Below are 15,704 nucleotides of genomic sequence, written 5' to 3'. Positions count from 1 at the left end.
TACTGATGGTAGTATCCATTGCTTACAAAAAGCTTTGGATTGCCCTTAACAAAAGAGCATAGCTCGTACCCCACCAGACCCGCCAGAGTAAGTATTTTTAATTCACTGAAAAGAGGTTTACAAGTCTCGAATCTCCTACGTCCTGAGATGATTCGCAAACACCATTTCTGGAGGACAAATACTCTATTGAAATTTACCACGCTGGATGGACCCCAGAACATTAACCTGTACCTCAAAATCGGTTGAACGTGAGAAAAATATATTGTTCATAGAACATCTTGGCTACAGACCTTGGCGAGACGGTTGAGAGTAAATCCCATGGTTCAAAGCCTTTTGCAGACATGTTCCACGTGGCCGCTCCGTGTGAGCCTATTATCGATATATAAACCCAGAAATTTAACTGACTTTTCTTGCTTGGCTTCCTCGCTTCCTAGTTTGATAAGACCTTGAATATTAAATTGGTTTGTGTTCCCTAGATGAAACTGGATGATATTAATTTTGCTGACGTTTAACCTAAGTTTATTTAAATTGAACAACTGATTTAAACTTTGCAACTGGATGTTTTAATTCGATATAGCCAAATGTGGGGATTTATTGGAAACAAGAAAAGAACAATCATCAGCAAACATTGTAACTTTGAGGTCTGTTGAAATTTTTGGAACATCATTTACATAAATGAGAAATAATACAGGGCAAAGAATACAGCCTTTGAGAAATAATACAGGGCAAAGAATAGAGCCTTGAGGAACACCACAAGTAATGGCTCTATATGATTAGGAAGCTTTATTTTGGCCATCGTGGATTTGGACGGTTTGATTCCTATCAGACAAATACGACTTCATGAATTGAAAAGAGTGACCTCTAACTCCATATTTTTCTAGTTTTCCAAGGAGAATATTATGATCAACGTAATCAAACGCTTTGCTTAAATCACAGAAAACACCAAGGGAATTCAAATTCAAATCTTTTTATTGCATAAGGTACACAGAAGTACATCGCAATCGTCAATATAGTATAAATCTAAACTTAAATATAAAAGTGCTATCAACAAAATCACATTGAATAGTAGTCAAAAGAAAGAAATAAGCACACAAAAACAATTATTTAAATTAAAATTTAAAAGCCACTGTCAGAGAGGAATTCATTTACACTATAAAATTCCTTTACTATTAAGTATCTCCTCAGGTTTCTTTTAAAAATTGTCAGTTCACAAACCTCCTTCAAATTTTGAGAGAGAGCATTATAAAAAATTACACCCGCGTGCATCACTCTAGTCTCGTGCAGGGACAATCGATGTGAGGGAGTACGAAGCAAAGTGCCTCCCACTGACGGAATCTGACACAGATGCTTCCTCACATACATGACAACTCTAAAAATGTAAAGGGATGTCATTGTTAGAATGTTGAGATTCCTAAATAAACCACAGCATGAATGAAGATTTGGGACCCTGCATATGATCCGTACAGCTCTCTTTTGGACCAAAAATGCATGTTCTGCAGGAGAGGCTCCACCCCAGACCTCAATCCCATACGCCAACAACGAAGCGAAACACCCGTGGTAAGCAGTCACCAACCCATCTCTGTCCATAAAAGTACTCAGAGTTCGTAATGCAAAACACACTTGACTCAGTTTGCCACACAACCCAGATACATGAGTAGACCACTGCAATCTACTATCGATGGTTACACCCAGGAAACACGTAGATTTAGATGGTTCTAATGAAGTTTCATTTATGTTAATCAATAAATCAGAGTGTTGCTTATTTTTTGTTAGAAACTGAATAAATGTGGTTTTCTTAGCATTCAACATTAGGTTATTTTTCGAGAGCCAACTGTCAATATTTACGAGGGAAGAAGATGCTCGTAGGTCCACATCACTATCCGAGCCACCGAGAAGAACCGTAGCATCATCCGCGTAGAGTACCAAATTTGCGTCCCCCCTGCACACATGAATATCGTTAATGTAGAGGATAAAAAGTAATGGGCCTAGAATGGAACCCTGCGGCACCCCATACTTGTTCTCAATCAAACCTGATTTCGAAAACCCAACTTGAACGAACTGCTGCCTGTGAGTCAAATACGATTGTAGCCATGAAAGAGCTACGCCTCTAACTCCATAACCTTCCAGCTTAGAACACAATATGCTATGGTCTACACGATCGAACGCCTTTGAAAGGTCGCAAAAGATTCCTAAGGCTGCCTGGCGTTTTTATAGGTGGTCAATAATCTGGTCAACAAGAGAAATCACTGCGTCAGCTGTTGAATGATTCTGTCTAAATCCAAACTGATTTGGGACCAGTACATTGTGGCGCTGTAAAAAGGCAGTCAAACGAGAACAAACGAGTCTCTCCAGCACCTTAGATAAAGTAGGCAAGAGAGACACCGGTCTGTAGTTGTCCGCACATTCCCGATCACCTTTCTTAAAAACTGGCACAACTTTAGCTATTTTGAAACAATTTGGGAAAACACCATCTGCAAATGATTCATTGAACAGAATACACATTTGATTTAGAAAACAACCGTAACATTGCTTCAACAACCAAGCGGACATTTCATCAACCCCCGGAGACTTTTTGGTTTTTATTGATATGATGCTTTTTTCTATCTCATCCGGTGTGATTGGCGTAATAAAGAAAGATTGAGGGATTACTCTTCCACGTGAACATGCTCCACTAACCAAACGCAAGCCATCAATTGGTTGCACACCACAGAAGACTGAATTAAACATGCTAGCAACTTCCCCAGGTGAATCAACCACAACTCCTCCATTCAACAAAGCAATATTTTCATGCGGTTTCGTGTCTCTAGTTTCACGTTTGATAATTTCCCAAACTGTCTTTTGTTTGTTGTCGCTATCGGAAATTGCTCTAGATGTTAGTAAACGTTTACGGCAGTTTACAAGATTCCTCAGAATAGTACGACACCGATTGAGCAGGCGTTTCAAATCCGGATCACCAAAATCCCTAACCAAAATTGATAGATCTCTGTTTTTGGACGCCATCTCCTTAATTTTGTAATCAAACTCAAAAGTTGCATTGTATTTTTGTTTAGGCCTCGACTCTTTAAACGGGAAGGAGACTGAAAAAGCTTTATTAATTAAATTCATGAATGCTTCAAACTTTGAATTCACATCCTTTAATGTTGATAAAATGGACCAATCCGTTGAAGCCAGTATGGACTTGAAATTTTGAATCTGGTTTTTGGAGAACACTCGTTTTGAAATAGAGACCCTTTCTACCCTCAGACACTTGGTGAGATAAATAATTTGAGAATGATGATCGGACAATACATTAAATGTCACCTCACATCGGATGTTACTTTGAACATCTGTAAAAACATTATCCAGAAGAGATGCACCGGTTGCAGTTAATCTTGTTGGTTGATTTAAAATTTCCCTCATGTTAAAGGAGAAAAATACTTGTCGTAATAATGTAACATGAGAATCGTTACTTGCTAAAAAGTTCAAGTTAAAGTCCCCACATATTATAGTTCGTTTATTTCGCCTTAATAGGCCAGTCAACAGCTGCTCCATTTTAAGCAAAAAATCGTTTTTGTTTTTACAGGGTGGACGATAGACACAAACCAAATTAATTACTGAAGTGTCTAAGAAAGACTGATCACCAACTTTAAACTCTAATTTTACAATTGCGCATTCAAAGCAATCTTCATTTGAAAATTCCATTTCCAGCTCGGCTAGCCGTGTTACAGAGAAATCAAATATTGACTCATTGTGTCTAAAGATGGCCACCCCACCGCCAGCGGAATTTTTCCGACAGAAAGATGTTACACATGAATACTGTGGGATTACCACCAACTCCCCATCGCCCAACCAGTGTTCTGTGAGGCAGATTATATCAGGGGCCCGAGCCCACGACAAGCAGAGCTCCGAAACCTTGTGTCTAACGCTCCTTATATTTTGATGGTATATACTGAATTCATCCCCATTTCTGCTACCAGCTGTTTCTACTAAGGTAGAAAAATTGTCAAACTCCTCTAATTTCGATGAATTCCCCTCTGGCCAGTTTTCACTAAAAAATCTGAATCATCATTTACGGATAAAGGCAAATGCGGAAAACTATTCAAGTCCGATAACTTAAGTCCATCCTTGATCATTAATGTCGGAAGCGCTGCTGGATCCCCGGTCAATGATGCTGTCGGTCTGCCCTCCACCGGTGCACGGCCGCAGTCTCCAGTTGCTGCAGGATGTGTTGCCGTCACGTCTACGTTCTGGCACCTCTCACCGTTCAGCTCAGTTGCAGAGATTTGCTGTGTTTCTGGAGCCAGCTGCAATGTGTTCTCTGTCGAAGATGAAGCGATCTCATGGGTAGGAACGCAGTCTTGACGATTCACATTTTTCAAGGACTTCAGCATTTCTCCGCATAGTATGTTTTTGCCAAGGCCATTCAGGTGTTGGCCATGTCGGGTGAATAATTTTCTACTGAAAGTAATAACGTCCACAATAGGTACTCTTTCTTGTTTTAATATGTTTAAATTTTCGTTAATTCTTTTAATTTCTCTATTAATTAGTCCGTTAGGAGGGAGATCATGTCGGTGAAATAAATTTACCACTACAAAATTTGTATGTCTATTCGTCTTAACAAACCGAGTGAGTTGTTCCACCACGGAGTTCCCTGGCGACCTGCTATCCTCGTTAATGGTGCTGACATCATTAGAACCCTCCATTATGAAAACAGCATCCTTATCTCCACGCGTCGATGCCAACTCTTCACAGTTTTTTAGTACGTAATGAAGAGGAGCGCCAGCGTTTGCACAAACAAACACACCCGAATGTCTGTTCAGATGTTTACACAATTTGTCTGTCAAATTTTTTGCATGGCTATCTCCATATACATCTACAAGTTCAATAGTATTTTTCTCCGTTGAACTGTATGACCTGGACTCGTGTCTTATTGGACCACTACCGAGACCGACTGATCTTTGTATTATGTTTTTACGAGAATAGTTCTTTCCTTTTCTTGTTCCCCTCTGTAAGTTTGATGGGAATAGCTCACTCTCTTCTTCCTCGGACAAAACTGTAAATCTGTTTTTAATTTCCAAAAACTCAGGATATCGTGAATTTTCCTTAGCTGCTAGAACTCCTTCCTCCATTGTTCGGATAGTGGAAATCATTTTTTCTGCTTCCTCTTGTAGTATTTTACATCGAACACAATTCTCTTCGTTTTCTGTCTGTAGTGATTTATCTGAGGATTTAATTTCTGTTTGGATGGACGAGTCACATGTAAAGACATTAGTCTTCGCCAATGCTTGAACATTCACAACTCTGTGCCTGTTTAACTCAACTTTCGCTTCTTCAAGCTGTTTAGTCAACTCCTGTATCTTATCCACCAAACCAGCTTGTCTACTAGTTAGTTCACTAATCCGACCCACTAACTCATCCTTAGTTTTCAAATGCATGTTTTCAGTCTGGCACTCGACGCTGTACTTCTTTTTAGCACATATTAATTGCGATATTAGTGGGGAGGATGGCAGGGCACTATATTGACTGGCATCTGTCGTTAAGATATTACCAGGAGATGTTATTAACGGGCTAGGTGACAAAGTCCTCATCGTAACCGGGTGATCGCCAGAATGTTTCTCGTTGCAGATAGCTATTAGTGTTGTGTTTGTTGAATCCGTTCTCAACGATGCTCCACAGGTACGGCCAAGACAACTCCAGTTTATATCACCATTAGCATATTCTCTCCTTTCCCTATATTTATGATTCTTAAAAACAATACAATCTTTACCACTTTTTGTTTGTTCAAGAGTAAAGTCCATGTTACGTACTATGCTCACTGTAATCGATTAATAATAGGGATTATCTACACACGCTCCAAAAGTTACAATATGTGAACCTTCAACTTATCTGAAGACTTCCTCAACATAGTTATGTAGTGCAGGGATAGTATCTTCTAGATTGCAGGCGAATCAATCTGACTGTGCGTAGGTTCCAATTATCTTTACTTAATAGTTAGTTCCGCCGCGGCGATCATAGATAGCGGAGCCGTTCACTCCAGATACGATGATAGCAGAGCGCGTGCGCCAATCTCAATGAGTGGCAACAGGAATGAAGTCTATTGTCCAAAGAAAGTGATAGTTCGTTTATAAAATTGAAGTAGTGGATTTCCCTTGGTGGAAGCCATGCTGCTGGGTAGAGAGAATGTTGTTGATTTCTACAAAAGCCACAAGTTTTTGACAGACTATTGATTTTTTGAATTTTTGAGAAGGACGATAGAATTGAAATCGGTCTATAGTTTTCAGGTAGTTGTTTACTGTGAGATTTGTAGACTGGAGTGATTTTACTGATTTTTAAGAGGTTTGGAAATATACCTGAAGATAAACTGGAATTACAAATGTGAGAGAATACTAACTACACTTATAGAAGGAGCAATTTTCTTTAACACTGTGCAAGGAACCTCATCCACTCCTTCAGCATTTGTACTCCTCAGCCGCCTCACCACTGTCTCAACCTCTGAAACTGACACCTCGGATAGATACATGGATACCATCCACAGGGTTGTAAGCCCCACTAGGCTGTGATAAGGGTTGCAGCCCTAGTCCTGAAAAAAAACTGTTAAAATACTCAGCAACATCATTACAATTCCTTATTCGTTTGTCATTGACACTTAGTTCAATATTTTCCTTATTTTTTAGTGGTTTCAATTTCAAGGTATCATTGACTGTTTTCCAGATTGATTTTGAACGATTTTTTGAATCTATGATTTGGTTATCATGAAAAGATTGCTTTGCTTTTTCAACCTCAATTTTGTACTCACGTTTCCTCTCAGTAATTGTTTCTTCGATTTCAGGTGTCCCTGATAAGGAGAGTAAAAAACGAATATTCTCATGGTCACGTTTTAAATCCGGAATTATTCATCTCTGTGGCTGTTTCTTTCTAACATTGATTTTATTTGTTTTAAGCGGGAAAGCTATATCAAAATAAGATTCTTGAGAAAATAGCAAATTTATCATTTGTGTCAGTAGCATTATAAACTTTGTCCCATCTCTCCACATGCAATAAATTTGTAAATGTAACATTTTTTTATTTTAATGTGTTTTTTAAATGGCACACCAGGTGAAATATTAAAATATACTACTTGAGCTCTATGGTCTGAAATAGATATGTCAAGATTTTTTATCAGCAAGATTTGATTAGAGTCCATATTAGTCACAATATTGTCAATAATACTGCTACCAGTGGATGTTATTCTTGTGAAATCTTTTATAAGAGCTACAAATCTATATAAATGAAACATGCCATTAACAGTTACACTCTCTTGATTAGTCAGATTGTGAAAGGGTATATTAAAATCTCCACATAAAATTGTGCTATAACTAGAAGACTCAAGATATAGAAATAATTCATATAGTCCATTTATAAAAATTGAAAAATTATCAGTTGGAGGTCTGTAGATAACAACTACATTAATTCTAAGGAAACAGATTGATACACCTGTCAACTCTATATGTGATTCCACACTCAAGCTTTTCACATTTTCCATGATTTCAGTGCACAGAAAAATTTTTGAAAAAATTGCAATGCCTCCACCTATATGGTTTCTTCTATTTTCAAAAGAAAATAATTTATAACTATGAAAAAAGCATTATTTAAGTTATCATCATGTAACCATGTTTCAGAGATGCAAACTATATCAGGATTCGTGTTGTCCAAAAAAACATTTATTTGATCAATTTTATTATAAATACTCCGAGCATTGAAATGAATTAAGCTAAAATTTTCATTCTGCTTTTTATAAGAAATGCATTTTTTTGTGAAAATGAAGTCAAGTTTAGATTGTTAAGTACAGATTGTCTAAAAAAGAAGAGTTTTTCATTATTAAGCTGGTTACACAATGAGTATTTTTTTGTTAGAGTAAGAGAGCTATTCACATGTACAGGGCTTAGGCCAAGAGGAGGAAAGTCTACAAGCGAATCTATTGACACTGTAGCGGAAGAGTCGTAGGGCAGTGGCAGGGTGGTAGCGGGCAGTCCCACTGGGTCGGGGCCGGGGCATGGCCGGTGGAGTTCTATGTGATAGTGGTGGTTCTGTTTCAATGGACGCAGTCAGAGAAATTGGAAACTCTCAACATTTGCGGTTAGTGATGTGCCGCTACTGGACATCCATAAGGTTGCCCAGATTGAAGTGGCACATCAGTTTTTGCTGTGCCCAGTGGTGGGTTCAACTGGTAGGTATAAACCAGCCAGAAGTGATCCCTGCTGGGTACTCTCTTAACTCTTATTATGCTTCTGTGGGACCACGCATGGCAGTGCCTTTAGCCGCGGGGACCTAAGGAAGTGGTGACAACACATGGTCACAACCGGGCGGACAGTAGACAGGTTGGAGTGTGCAGCTACTTTGTCACTCCTCTTCCTGGTGTATTATTGTCCTTTGGTTTATCAGCGGATGATAAGATATACTGATAAGAATATTTTTTTAATACTGTACAATGCAAAGTAAATTGCAGTTTCTTGTTTAAAATATTACTTTTTGAGTCTTAAATTAACTGCTTGTGTGTAAGTATTTAACACTTTGACAACCCCATATGGAGCACTTTTAACTTGTTTAACCACCTGGTGTTGTGGAACGATTGTTCTAAAACATGTAGTGGACATCTACAGTATTTTAGAACTGTTTGATAAGGTACATTACCATATTTTTTTATTATTAACATAGTTGAGGGATTAAAGACCATGAATTTTGAAAGGTTCTGTACAAATATACGTTTTAACGAATTTTGTGTACTTAACGTGAGGTAGTTATTTATCAAAACTATTACAATTAATAAAAATGAAATATTTTTACAAGCCCACCATGAAAATGGAACAAGGAATAGGACAAATATTAGCTTTCAAACATCTGAAATAAACCTCACTATCGAAAAACCTCTTTTTTTATAGGTTACTTTATTTACAGAAACATTCCACAAAATATAGTACAATTTCTGGAGAATGGCAATACCATTGTGTTCAGGCGCATAGTTGGCAAGTGGCTCCTCCGTATGGGTCCTGAGACTACAGACATATGAATCAAACCGCCGTACGATTAATCATTGTCTACTTCTAATTTTTATTTTATCTTGCAATAGTTGTTGTTAAAACCAATCCCGTATGGTTACATTCTAACACCTGTGCTTTTGATGTTTTGGTGAAGTTATTATCTACCTTAATTTTTCTACCTCAACAGACATTTTTTCGATCAGTATTTTTAAGTTTGAAATATTCTTATACATTAACGAACTACAACTTATTTTCAAGTCCGTATTATAGTCTGATTATAGTTTACTATGTTACAGAATGGTCAAGGCTTTATAGTTTATATTTAAAACCATGAACAATTCATGTTATGAAAGAACATCCTCCACCCACAGATGTGTAATCTTTGTGGAGGAAATATTTTGTAGCTATGCATATTTGTAAAATATTGAAATTATGTTTCTTGGATAAATAATAATAATAATAACGTCTTTATTTGAAGCGATTTTCAACATTACATTGTTGTTTTTCAAAATAACTCAGGTCATACATTTACAATCAAGGTACATACAAATCTATCTATCATCATCTGAGAAATAAAAAATTAAACTAATCAAACCGATAATACATTACATTAAATAGCTATTTAGGGGTGAAACACTCCTCCAAAAGCCAGTCTGAGATTGTTTTTAAATGAACAATATCCATAAGCCTTTAGACTGTGAGGGACGCTGTTGTATAACTGGGGGCCAAAGTATCTAAATCCATTCCTCCCCATCTCCAGCCTGACCCTGGGAACCTCCAGCATGGCGTCCTGCCGAGTGTGACAGTCCCTAATCTCAGCCCGGGTCTGTAATATCCCCCTGAGGTAAGAGGGCTTTCCCGTCAGCAACACCTGGTGAACAAGGCAAGCCACCTGAAGTTTGAAAATGCACTTTATCGGAAGGATCCTTGCTGTACGGCGATACTGGCTAACGTGATCAAATTTTCTCAGGCCGTACACAAATCTTACAGCAGAGTTCTGTAACCTATCAATCAGGACCGTACCCTCAAGGGTCAATCTTCTCCCAAATACAGGAAGAGCATAAACAATAACTGGGAAAACCACAGCTTTGACAATCTTAAGTTTCACTTCCTCCTGGAGTAACCCCTTAAACCTAAACAATACTCTTAACCTATTCATTACACCACGATTGATATTTTGAACATGGTTTAAGAAGGTTAACTGCTTGTACAATAAATTGTTTTTGAATTTGAATTTTCACATTTAACTTGAAAAAACTGTTTCAGCTTACAATCTTATTTCAGCATTTGATACTAACAGCTCTTCATACTAGGTTTAATATCTTTTGACTACTTGGTGCTGACATATTTTCTGAATTTACTTAGGAATAAAAATTTAGGGAGTACTTAGTACAGTAGAATACTGCTTAACCGAAGTAAATGGGTCCATAAGCAACTCAGATATCTAAAAACTCTATTAATAGAAAAACCAGGTTTATTGTGCCTTACTCTCCACCTCCCGAGGTGAACGAAGTCTTGTCACCTGTGTAACAGAGTTACTCAAATTTGTAACTGCTCGGTTACTAACTCGGAGTTTCATTACAATTTTTAAGTTGATGTATAACATCAATTCTCTGGTAAATTTTTAAAACAAGGCACTTTAAGCAGGAGTTGTAAAAGTGAGCCAATCAATAAAAAAGTGGCAACTGACGATTTACCAACTGATTTGACACAATTTATTCATTTTTGTAAGATGTATCTTGGTCCTTGATTTATTTGAAAGCTTGGAGAAGCAGGATTGTACTGTACAAGGTACTTGACCGTGATGTTCTGTGTAGGTGTGGACCTTGCTTGAGAATGGCTCCTGTCTTCGAGCAGCTGTCCAGGATGTACAATCACGCTGTGTTCCTTAAAGTTGATGTGGATGTTTGCCAAGAGACTGCTGCTGCACAGGGAGTCTCATCCATGCCAACCTTCATATTTTTTAGAAATAGGGTAAGAATCTAATTCTTTTGATTCACTAGTCTATAAGACCTGTCAAAGTACAGAGTACTGCAGTCTAACCAGTCTGCAGCTGATAAACTGTCAAGAGAAATGTCAATACAATTTTAAACTTTCAAGTTTTTGCCCAAAACACTAAAATAACTTTTTAAGATCAGTTAAGTGTTTGTAAGTCAAAATATTTAATTATTATTATTTCCTTTCCATTCAAGTATCCTGTAAATTCATCGCAGTCAAATTAATTTTCACCAAAACAGCTCAATGTTTCAACATTGGCTGCTGGAGCAACAAAGTGATAAACTGTGTTATTTTATTACAAATTACAGAACAGCACACATAATTTTGACCATTTATCCACGGTTTGTAATTCACATTTAACAACTCCTGTATACATTGTATAATCCAGGAAATTTTTTTAATGTCAACTTTGTCACTTAAAAATAGATGTTTGCATTGAAATGTATCATCTTGTAGTAGGCTCATAAAGCTTTGCTCAAGTCGTGTAATGCTTGATAGAAAAAGTACCCTTCTCTCTACATTTTAAACCATGCAGGTGGTGATCTGTACCTTGTCTCATTACTGTCAAGATTACTATCCTATCTCCCTAATTCTCCAAAGGTGATCTCTTCCTCAGTCCACCCCTTGTCTTTGTTTTGTCATCACTGTTTTATTTATTTGTTTTGTTATTTTTTGTCTTCAGGTAAAGAGACAATAATCTCTGCACATAGTCCTAAAAGGACCTTTGCGCCTCCTTTGCTTTATGTTTAGGCCCTCAGAATCTAAAACTTTTACAGAAGCTTATCAGATTTGATGGTTCCTGTTCTCTGATATCCTTAGGAGAAGATAAGCCGCTAGGAATTTGTTCTTAATTTTACATATGGCAGAACAATTTAGCCACATATGTTCCGCTAATTCTACTGCTTCTCTGCAGAGTCTGCATTCATCAGTCTAGCGTATACCCACCTTCCTCAGATATTTCCTAAAAGAGCCATACACTGAGAACATCTCTAATACCAGTTGTATATTCTCCTTACTTAATTCTAAGAGAGCTGACCACACTTTTGCATAAGGAGAGATAAAGATTTTAGATTGCCTTAGTCCAGAGGCTCTTCTCCAGGTTAAGGATATAATCCTATTTTCCCAATCTTTTACTAGAGCTTTGATGTAGGAGAAAGTTACTCCACAGCCTGTCTCTGGCCCTACCATAAAGGTTTCTGTACATATTTTGGAAAGGGTATTGCTTTTCCGTTCCCCTGAATGACCTTATGGCCCAGCACCCAGCCGAAGTGTAACTCTATTCCTCTTTGCCAGTTCCGCTAATACATTCTTACATTCCCATACTGCTTCAGAGTTGAAGGAGCAGGCGTCAAGTGCCTTTCATGCTGCCTGCCTGTCGGAAAGTATTTAGTATTCTGACCCTTTTGGCCTCATTTGAGTCTTCGGGCACATGACTTCTGCTGGTTAAAAGACTGTGTAATGTTTTTTCCAGGGGCACTGCTAAATTTATTCCTGGTCCATATAAACCAAACCCTGCACTAGAGTCAAGGCGTGATCCATCTGTATAATACATCTGGACATCTTTAACCCTTCCCACGTGGATTTTATCTTTCAATTTTGACGCATAACGCGTAATTAACTTTAAACAATTTTTTTACATTTTACCAACTCTAATTTATTTTTTAGTTAGTGGTGGCTATTAGGAATAAAAAATAATACAGTATCACAAAATAATCAGACCCCTATATTTTTTAACAAATTTTACAAAAAATCATCAGGATTTGCCATTGCATAGAACAATATAGGCCTATAACGACACAACAAATAAAGTAATAACAAAATAAAAAGATAATATAATGCTAAATACAACAGGAACACGAACAGTAAATAAGGAAATATGGCAACACGCGTAATGGTTCGCCGCAGACTGAGGCTAAATCATGCCACGAGGGACAAAGCCACGCCCTCCCACCACTGCGACGCGCCAATGAGGTTCAAACTGTAACATCTGCTTTTTGGAACAAGTATTCAACACTCCCTTGAACTCTAGCGGATTCCACGGCAACTACAGTTTATTAAATAACACAAAATAGACTTTGAAGGATATATCCGTTTACCACGTTACGGTCAAAATTATGCCTAACGGATATATCCGTTTGCCGCGTGGGAAGAGTTAATAGGGTAGGCCTCTTTATTACTCCATTTATCTCTATCTTCAATAGAGACTAGATATGATTTTTAAAGAAGTATTTCTTAACCATATTCTTTGATATGTAGGTTATCATTTCAGCCACAGGAAATTCCTGCGTTACTACAATGTGTCCTTCTGAGGAAGTAGACTTTTTATTCATAAGCTGTCCTCTTCACCTGGTGCTCCAGAGGAGTGTATCCCAGAACCGCTTCAAGTGCCAGAGTTGGACAGGAGCTCATTGCTTCAGTGATACTTACACAAGCTAACCTTTGAAGACTGTAGCTTCTTGGCAGCTGTCTTTTTTTCTGCTTTCGGCCACCTCACTAGAGCAGCACATGTGACCATTGTTTTTATTGTGGCTTTGTATATCCAATAAATCATTTTGGGTTTTAGTCTCCATTTAAATCAAAAGAGTCTTTTACAGGCACCAAGGACCCTAATCGCTTTGGATTATATGTTTTCGATTTTTTTGATCAAAGAAGCTATGATAGAAATGGAGAGAAATTTCAAAGAAAAATATACTGAAGAGCTGAAGTATGAAATAATAATAATTTATGAAAAAGATATTTGTACAAAACAGCCGATAAATTGTAACTTTCAAAATATCACTGTTGAATGCTAACAGATTGGCACATTAACTTTATTTATGTTGTAAAAGTACACTACAAATTAAAGGCCCATATCCTTTAGGCCAACGTTTTATTTTGTGAATATAACTACTTTAATGTTGATATTTCCACAGGATCATACTTTTACAATAAAATTTAAATATCAAATGAAAGCAGCAGGCTTTTTCAAACAATTTATCATATTAAAATTTGTATCACTTTTCTGTTTGCTTTATGGTAAAGTTTATTCTGATTTAGTAACTACATCGTTATTAAACTAGATATAACCATTTGATTGATGTGTGGCACAATATTGGCTGTGCAAAAGTGATAAAAGTCCTCTAATCATGTCTTGCAGATTATACAATAAGTTAACATTAGAAATTATACAATTCATTGTGTAAGGTTGGTTTTGGACAACGGAAGGATTGTGTAGGAAACAGGATTTTCCCGGACATTTGCCATTGTTCAATGATAAAAATCACACAAATACAATAGACAATTCAATTATTGTAAATATACAAGGTGTGTCCAAAAAGTATCCGACCTTGACGTCTGGCATGAACTGATGTTACTCAGCGGCAACGGCAATTTGGTCCCCATCGAAGTACTCCCCTCCACCAGCCACTACCTTATTTCAACGCTCCTCCCACTTCCGGAAACACTTTTTTTTTTTGTTCTCTTAGGACAAGAAGCTTATAAATTGCACTTAGTCCTGTAAGAACCTTTGCGCTGCTTCCGGAGTGATAGGATATTCAGGATGGGTAAGGTTAGGGAGTAGGGGCCGCCTCCTATCGAGATCCATGAGGAAGAATTAGGGCACTACATCTCAAAGTCATCCCGGAAGAAGGGGAGGCCAGCTCTGAACCAGCCTCTCCAGTCAAAGTAGGCAGGGGGTGGCACACCCTTGTTGAGGTTAACAAGAGCCTCTGAGGTAAGGGAACAAACCCCACCAACTCCAACAGTCATCTTCCACAGTAGACTAGACCTATCGAATTGCCCATGAACCCCAGAATCTCAACATTTGCGGTTAGTGATGTGCCGCTACTGGACATCTATAAGGTTGCCCAGATTGAAGTGGCACATCGGTTTTTGCTGTGCCCAGTGGTGGGTTCAACTGGTAGGTATAAACCAGCCAGAAGTGATCCCTGCTGGGTTGGAAACACTCCTTAAATTCATTTTGCGGAATGGCTAACAGGTCCTCCGTCGCATTTTGTTTTATTTGTTCAACATCGTCAAATCTTTTTCCTTTCAAAGGAATTTTTAATTTCAGAAATAGCCAGAAGTTACAAGGAGCTATGTCAAGACTGTAGGGAGGGTATCGTAGTTGGTTGATGTCGTGTTTGACCTAAAAATGCTGAATAAGATTTGAGGAATGAGCTGGCGCGTTGTCGTGGTGCAGGATCCAGTCACGGCTTGTCCACAGATTCGCACTGCATCTCGTAGCCGCCTTAGGACCTCAATATAATACTCCTTATTCACTGTCTGGACTCTTGGATCATATTCATGATGAACAACGCCGTCCTGGTCAAAAAAAACTGTCAGCATTGTCTGGACATTGCTTCGACTTTGTCTTGCTTTTTTCGGCCGTTGCTCTTTGTGAGTTTTTCACTGTGAAGATTGAGCCTTTGTTTCAGGGTCGTAGCCATAAACCCATGACTCATCACCAGTAATAACTTTTTTAAATAGTCCTGGGTCACTTTTTATCAAATCCAGATCGACAGTTCTTTTGGTCTTCTGTCAGCAGCTGAGGAATAAATTTTGCCGAAACACAGTTCATTTTTAAATCTTTGTGTAAAATGTTACTAACTGACGATTTTTGTATTCCTAAATCTTCTTCCAGCTCTTGGACAGTCAATCGACGGTTTTCATTAATTGCTGGGTATCAATTTACATTAACGTGACCATGGAAAGGTATGTTCATTTTTTTTT

The 15,704-nt window shown here is 37.9% G+C and overlaps 1 protein-coding gene across 1 annotated transcript in view; it reads left to right on the top strand.

Moving 5' to 3' along the window:
* Window positions 1-15,704, top strand: part of LOC124368655 (thioredoxin-like protein 1) — a 50,302-nt gene that overhangs the window by 7,881 nt on the left and 26,717 nt on the right. The window contains exon 2 of the mRNA XM_046825903.1: window positions 10,814-10,970. Within this exon, the coding sequence (XP_046681859.1) occupies window positions 10,814-10,970 (157 nt within the window). The remainder of the gene's footprint in view (window positions 1-10,813; window positions 10,971-15,704) is intronic.

This window comes from Homalodisca vitripennis, chromosome X, assembly GCF_021130785.1.
Source record: "Homalodisca vitripennis isolate AUS2020 chromosome X, UT_GWSS_2.1, whole genome shotgun sequence".
Classification (NCBI taxonomy): Eukaryota; Metazoa; Arthropoda; class Insecta; order Hemiptera; family Cicadellidae; genus Homalodisca; species Homalodisca vitripennis.
Note: the sequence above shows the minus strand (reverse complement) of the source record. Positions and strands in the feature narration are given on the sequence as shown.